At 39.7% G+C, this 8,274-nt stretch overlaps 1 protein-coding gene across 1 annotated transcript in view; it reads right to left on the bottom strand.

Moving 5' to 3' along the window:
* Positions 1 to 54: 54 nt before the first annotated feature.
* Positions 55 to 8,274, bottom strand: part of LOC124131796 (glutamate receptor ionotropic, kainate glr-3-like) — a 39,831-nt gene continuing 31,611 nt past the window's right edge. Inside the window, exons 8-12 of the mRNA XM_046495265.2 lie at positions 7,172 to 7,259; positions 5,644 to 5,947; positions 1,948 to 2,165; positions 832 to 1,097; positions 55 to 323 (exon numbers count right to left, since the gene is read on the bottom strand). Of these exons, the coding sequence (XP_046351221.1) occupies positions 98 to 323; positions 832 to 1,097; positions 1,948 to 2,165; positions 5,644 to 5,947; positions 7,172 to 7,259 (1,102 nt within the window). The 3' untranslated portion in view covers positions 55 to 97. The remainder of the gene's footprint in view (positions 324 to 831; positions 1,098 to 1,947; positions 2,166 to 5,643; positions 5,948 to 7,171; positions 7,260 to 8,274) is intronic.

The following is an 8,274-nucleotide window of genomic DNA, read 5'->3' as shown; positions in this document are numbered from 1 at the left end:
CGCCATTTTAATAGACAAGACATGTTCAAATACAATAATCAATCTATACAAATATAAGTCAATATGTAACTATAGCAATTCGATAACGAGGAAGGCATTACTTTGAGTCTTCTCTTTGCAGTCGGATAATGCGGACCATGCATTCAAGGCACATTGTAGTAAAGGCAAGTGATATCCCAACTAACAACACATAGAAGGCACTCTGCAGTTGAGATATTTCTATTGGCTTGTGGACGACTTGAGTGAAAGAGCAGTTACTGCCCTTAGGCCACCATTTTTGCTTCCATGCACCCATCAAGCCGCTTTCATGGAACTTGAGAACTCTAGAAATAGACATACATTTACAACATATTTCGGGGAAAATTCTGGAACACGACAGATGATACACTATTCATTAACGGTTAATACTTTATCATACATGGATTCTTTAATAGGTTCAGACACGACATATGAATGAAATTAACTGTATTTATCACCGAGACGATTCAGTTTGCAATTGGTCAACAATCAAAATGACGTCGCTGTTATATACATTGTATACAATTGGTACCCTTCTTTGAGAAATCGACAAGATAAATAAATTACCGGATAAAAGAATAAATGGTTCAGGGTGATTTGTATTTAAGTAGAGCATCTTCTACTCTAACTTACAGTAATGGTCGGTAAGGCAAGGTGCCCTTGATTGTGGTCCGAAATCTCGATAAACAGGGCCCATTATTCAGTGTGAAAATATAAAACATGCATGCAGACGCCGTGTCTTGTGTGACAGTTTAGGGTATAATAACCACTACATATGTGGAAATTTCATCCGTTAAGCCGAGTTAAACTTACATATCAGACACCAATTCTCCATAAGGCGAATTCTGGGGTAGTCCAATAGCGTATTGGATCCTGTAGAAATAGTCTTTGAGCAACCTGACGTCGCAGTTTTGTGTGGCCCATATACTTCCAATGTCCGACTCTGTGAAGAAGACGTAGCCGCCTGCTTCCATCCGCGCCTTGTGGTAGTCCGCTGAGATATGCAGAACACCGGGATCTGATAGGTTGGATTTCAGAATACTATCCCAGATTTTCATAAATGAGGGATTCGTTGAGCTCTGTAAATATAGGGCTTTGGTACAACAGTTTTGTTCATTATATCAGAAAATGTTCTATTTATGCAAACCAATTAAATAATTTCATAATCCTTTCAAACTTCCTTCTCAAAGAAACTTTTATAATAAGATGCATATCCCTATGCATTCATAAACAAATTTGAAATTAAAATATGTTATTATGTTTACACTTATTAAATATTCATTTTATCATATTCATGGGGTGGGGGTGGCTTGGCACGGTCGGCCCAGTCGTCTAAGGCGCCGCCATTCGCTGTGCAGAATTGCGTCCCTTGGGCACACCAGAAACCTATGATTGTGGGTTCGAATCCCGGTTCGCCCCGATTATTTTTCTACCATACCCGTGCTCGTGGGTTTCACCGAAGCGGTAAACGTCCGAGACCTGCATTACTTCGGGCTTTCCTCCCACATTAAGCTGACACGTCGCGATATAACTGTAATGCCGTAAAAGTGGCGTTAAACCAACCTCACTCACTCACCCATATAAATGTTCCTAATGTTGCGTGACCTCAAACCTTTATGTACGGGTATTGTAATGATGATAATAAATTTCAAACGTTTCCTGGAGGAGATCTTATCTACATAAAACAGAGGTAATCATTCAGACCCTATGACATATTTGAACCTCTGATTGGACAGCTAGTGATCACACAGAACAATGTTTTGTACTATATGTCAACTTTTACGAGATAATGGCATGCGTTATCCACAGTTTGTTCTTTTTCCGATGTGCATAGGTCTCCAAGCCCTAATTGTTTGGGAATATTGCCTGAACGGTCTAATGACACCCCAAGGGCTTCTCCCAGTGATGAACGTGTCTGTGATCGCGCACCTGGAACACGTTCACCCACAGAGTCCCTCCGTGTATTCCCCACGTGTAATCCGTCTGGTCGGCTACTTCCGGGATGGTGTTGAACGGCTTTGTCTCCTTAGCGACTGTGAGGAAGGCGATGAGATTACCAGAGTAGACAGCGGAGATGATGGTCGCGAACAGACAAAGTAAGCCCACAAATATGGCAGTCGAAGAGGATCGCAGTTTGATATTGAAACCTGCAAATGAAAATACATGTACATAATATTTGATATCTGTAATGTTTCTTTGATACCATTTTTCTGACAGATTGTAATCAAATAAGACGAGAACTCTTTACCGTTAGCGAAGATAATATGTGAACAGCTCCTCCATAAGACATTAACGGGACATTCCCTTTTCATTTTCGTTTATACGAAATTGGACGATAGGGCGATTTTGACTATATCATGGGCATGTGTTTATGAACCACTATCAAAATTAATAGTGATGACACCAGGTGTTCGCGAAAAGATGAACCTATCCTGCCCCGCCGGTGGCACTCGTCACAAACATAAGCAAAGGCTAGTCAATTGTTCACCTGAAAATGAAGCGAGTCTTGCAAGGTTTAGTTCTACACCGCACGTCACTGTTATGAAGTAACAAATGATATGACGTCACAGTCATACATAGCAAGGTGATAAATTTCATGCTCACACAAGTGTATCTTTTTCCTGCGTAACTCTATTATTACACTTACTTTGAATATTGTAGTAACCGCAACGCTGCAGTTTTAGCCTATAATTGTAATTATTTCAAAATGCCTATCATCATTGATTGAGACAGAAGGACGTATTCTTTAACAAAAATATTAGCTTCCACGATAATACCAAATCATCTGTTTCAATCAGAGGTGCATATTGGGATTTGACCCATCAGAATAAAGTAGTTTGTAAAGGTGAGGTAGACTTATCGAAAATAGCCTTTAAAAAACGTATATCACTGCATGTGTCGACACGCATTGCGTTTTTATCTCGCATATATGACCAATCAGAATAAGGTAGTTTTAAAGGTGAAGTAGACGTACCGGAAATAGCCTTTAAAACGTATATCACTGTATGTGTAGACAAGCATTGCGTTTTTAACTCTCATATATGACCGATACTTCGCAGGCAAACGTTATGTGGACAGCTCTCAAGAAAGTGAAACTACACACTGATGAACCACCATGACGTCGCGTACATGACGTCGAAGTGGGTGATTTCACTTGTTCCTAAAAATTGCAATTCAATGTCAGTTTTGCCCAAGTGAATTGCAACACATTCTTAGAATATTGTTGAAACCCCAGGAATTCAGTTTTATGACATACATTTGTTTTTATTATTATAAATTTTGGACGTTCCCACCACCTATGACTTTACTACTAGGAATGTATCCCTCGCGAATATGCGACCATTAAATCATTAGTTTCGATCAGAGGTTGTTAATATGATTTAAAACTCAACAAGACTCGATGAGTTGTCAATTCCATGTAAGTACATTGTAGGTTATTATGATTGGTTAACATTATAACGCCATGGCAATATCAAGCAATCTTTGGACATTTTTTTTTTTTTATATTAGGTTTAGTTCATGTTTTTGGCGTTGTGGCTCATGACAAATCTGACTGAATCTTTGTTTTTGATCAGAAATTTCGAATAAAGCTTTCTTCTTTTGAGACTTATTTGATCCAATTTCAAATACAAATCTCGACTGAAAAGCAACTCTTTTTTTCAAATAAATGCATTGTCACTCTTTAATTTATTTAAGTTTCGGTTTACGGTGACTTGCCTTTGCATGTGTTCATGCAAGTGGGGTAGGACACAATCACCTGTTCGCGAACACTTATTGCATAGCGATTCATAAATGCACATTCATGATACAGTCGGAATCGTGCACTCGACTCTGTTTTAGCAGAGATTTCTTATGACCATGGGAAGGAAATACTGCATATTGCATCTGAGTGTCGTGACGTAGAAAAATAGAACACAGATGTTTAGACTACATTTTCCGGTAGATGTCAAGCTTTTTCCTACACGACTCTGGGCTCAGGGTACATTGGAGCTAAATATGCTGTCCTACCATGGAATGGGTATAGCCGAAGCAATATTCGATCTATATAACGACGGCCTTTAAATAATCAAGTCTTGATCAGGAATACTTGTGGGTGTCTTTTCGGTTTGACTATTTCTCATTGTGAGTTTCTGCTTAAATAAATATATACTTCATGGTTCAGTGACCGCTGATACTACCAATCACCCCTATACTTCTCCACGTACATCTGACCTGTGAAGGCTACGGGGTAGAATAGGTCTTCAGCAACCCATACTTGCCGTAAAAGGCGACTATGCTTGTCGTAAAAGGCGACTAACGGGATTGGTTGATACATGTCATCGATCCCAATTGCGTTGATCGATGCTCATGATATTAATCACTGGATTGTCTGGTCCAGACTATTTATTTACATACCGCCGTCATATAGCTGAGTGCGGCGTTAAACAACAAACCAACCAACTATGTACATCTGAAGAAGTCTCACACTGTATAGATTTTCGGTGTCTGAGTAGTCAAAATGGGAAATGGCAAAACAGTAATATGTAGGCATTTATTCATTTCATTAGCTCTTCTTACGGTCAGTTATCTTGTATGCAAACATACATTTCACATGTTCATCTTATGGTGGCATTAAATTGCATCCTTTCACGTGTATGGTATATATCCATAATCATTTCATTCACTTTTCATCCAATCTTACACATATATACATATATATTTCAGATACATACATTTTTTATTCACAAAGCAGGCACAGTCATATGTGTTAAGCAGTATTTCATTTAGCTCTGCGATTTAATATGAAAACATTATACTGCATATGAATTTAAAATATAATAAATATACACGGTGGTCAGTTTTCAGGATTTCTGTTTTTACGTAAACTGATTCAGTTCGTAGGAGAGTTTAAGAAGGAGGTGTGCCCTACTCAGGAACTGAATGGTCGTCCTACGACCAATGTCATGATGATGTTTGTTTCTTTGTTGTTTAACGCTGCACTCGGCCATATTCTGTAAATAATCGAGTCCGGACCAGACAATCCAGTGATTTACATTCATGAGATTTTATCCATGCAATTGGGATACGAAGACATGCATCAACCAAATAAGTGAGCCTTGCCACCGTATCCCGTTCGTCGCCTCTTACGTCATGCATGGGCTGCTGAAGACCTATTCTACCCCGGATCATCACGGGTCTGATGAACGTGTATCAGTTTCGTGGTTCGAAGCAGACTTCAAGGGTAATCTATGCATGCTTCCTCTTGTATGTTGCTTATATAAAAACCTATCTAACTTTTGAACTAACTAAAAACTCATTAATAGAACATATGACTTTATTAGTGAATGAAGCTGTGTGGCCTGGGTCATTACCAAAGGGCTGAACAATTTTTTGCGTATTTTTGAGTAGTCAAAACGGGATAAGTCAAAATGGGACATAGTCGCTAGCTGGGCGGGGCGGTGGAGAGCCTGGTGTAACTATTTACGCAGTCGGAAAGGATGACACGCAATCAGTGTACTCAAATATTGTGAGAACCTAGTCATCCTTTAAGTAGTTAACCATTTTGACTTAACATCTGCCCAGACTGCATCACAGATTATTTCCAAAGTATCTAAACAATCGGTGTCATAAAATAATAAAACTTACCTTGTCGAAGAAATATACCGAAAACACGAAGAGCATCTGCTGAAAAATCTATTGATCCTTCTACTTCATCCTTCTGGCACCTGTGTAAGAAATGCACCAGCCCCACGGAGAATACGAAAGCACATGCTATAAATACATGGACCACCCAACTGAAGGGAAGCGACAGAATCAACCATTCTTTAACGCTTGAGTCAGGAATGCGATAGACGCCAGTGCCAACGTCGTTATAGAAAGGGTATGTGGAATCCATGACCTTCTCCCTGTCGTGTGACATTGAAATGGGGGCTACCACCATGTCGACATCCTGCAGCGAAACAACAAACGTTTATTGCTATTGTAAGAAAACTGATCATTCATTGTTTGCTTGTTGTTAACGCCGCAGTCAGCATTATTTATTTCCAACTATATCACGTTGGCGTGTACATAATGGAACCTGCCCCAGGCAAACCAGTAGTTGATACTACGAGCAACCTCCTACAGTTGGTTGGTTGGTTGTTTTTTTGTTTTACGCCGCACCCAGCATTATTCCAGCTATATGAAACGGTCTGTAAATAATCGAGTCTGGACCAGACAATCCAGTGATTAATATCATGAGCATCGATCCACGCAATTGGGATAGATGACATGCATCAACCAAGTCAGCGAGCATGACCACCCGATCCCGTTAGTTGCCTTTTACGACAAGCATAGTCACCTTTTACGGCAAGCATGGGTTGCTGAAGACTTATTCTATCCCTGAATCGCAACCTCCTGCAGTGAGACGCAAGTTTAATCTTTTATTATATCTATAAAAGTACGGGCAATACCAATAGAGAGAAATCGCGTCTAGGGAAACAATCCCTCTCAATCCACCGGCCTTGCATGGATATTGCCACGTGTCTTGCTGGACGAATGTGTGAGTGAGGAGATGTTGTTTTAAATGTTCTTTTACGCTTCAGGCAGCAATATTCAAGTTTCAAGACAGACTGTTAATAATCGCTTCAGACACAGCAGTAAGTAAACATATGAATAATGACCAGTATTGAGACCGGGTATTTTTTTCTGCTTGAAAACACGCATTTATTTTCTGTGAGAAGATGAACCAAACCAATTAATTTCACAAAACAGTATTTTCAGGACATCCATTTAGTTCCCCCGCTTCCAACTCCCTCCACAATATCAAATGGTCGTTACTCACAGCTATCGCGATGCAAACCCTTTTAGTTGAAGTGATCTGCATGTTCTATCAAAGGTTCTGATCAGGCCTTGAGGATACAAACCAGTAAAAGTGACAGGATCGGTCAAAACGTCTGCGGTAGTGTATGGCATCATCACTCAACGAGGCCACAGAAGCCATGAAGAAAAGCTTTTCCTCTATTACTATCCAGCATATTCCTATAACTATTCATACCCAAATGTCATTTGATCATTCCTTTTCCAGTGTAATATTTATGATTGCAACAAATCAGACTAGTGCCCCGGAACCCTTAAAGGGCATACAGGAAAACTATCCTTGAGCCTAAGCTTAAAGTACAAACATAATATTCACCTTTCTCTGCAGCTGACCAATTAATCCACTGTATTGGCCATTGGTATTGGTGCCCCATTCTCCATCAGGTGGTTCTATCAGTTTATACCTGAAGTTAATTGGACCATATATCGTCACATTTATTAGCATGTATTACAACAAGCCTGAATTTGGTAATATGCGTTTCAAAATATCGGGAATGTTTGTATAGTTTCCATTACTGTGGGTGTTGTATGGTGTCTGTGGGTAAATCTTGTCCAGCGTGGCATCAGCAAGTTTACAGCTATTTACCCTAGGAAATGTGTCAATTATATATAATACCAATACATATTACCATCGAGAACATCACATGAAAACATTACTGAAAACTACACTAACATATCACAGGACGATTTGCAAACTAAAATTAGTTTCCAATTTAATCAAAAGTACCAAGTAAAGATACACTCTTCAAAAATGGAAACCTTTCAATTGCTGACTAAGACTCAAGGGACTTCCTTGCAATGGGGTGCTTTCCACTTGGGAAGAGTGATATTTTAGTGTAGTTTTGTGTTATGTTCTTATGTGATATTCTCGATGGTAATATGTGCTAGTATTATAGTTCAAGACAGTTAGGAACAATGCTCTTGGAGATATACCATTTACCGTTACACAAGTCAGAGGAGACATAATGGTTCGTGTGTTTGTTTGTTGTTTAACGCCGCACTCAGCAATATTCCAGCTATATGACGGCAGTTTGTATGTAAATAATCGAGTCTGGACCAGACAATCCAGTGATTGATATCCTGAGCATCGATCCATGCTTAGTTGGTTTGTTTGTTTGTTTGTTATGTAACGCCGCACTCAGCAATATTCCAGCTATATGAAGGCGGTCCGTAAATAATCGAGTCTGGACCAGACAATACAGTGATGAATAGCATGAGCATCGATCCACGCAATTGGGATTGATGACATGCATCAACAAAGTCAGCGAGCCTGACCACCCGATCCCGTTAGTCGCCTTTTACGACAAGCATAGTCACCTTTTACGGCAAGCATGGGTTGCTGAAGACCTATTCTACCCCGGATCTTCACGGGTCCACCATCCGGAGAATCATGACAAGTCACTAACATTCACAAACGTT

This window comes from Haliotis rufescens, unplaced genomic scaffold (assembly GCF_023055435.1).
Source record: "Haliotis rufescens isolate VD_foot unplaced genomic scaffold, xgHalRufe1.0.p SCAF_3, whole genome shotgun sequence".
NCBI lineage: Eukaryota > Metazoa > Mollusca > Gastropoda > Lepetellida > Haliotidae > Haliotis > Haliotis rufescens.
The sequence above is the reverse complement of the archived record's forward strand: the minus strand, read 5'-3'. Positions and strand labels throughout refer to the sequence as shown.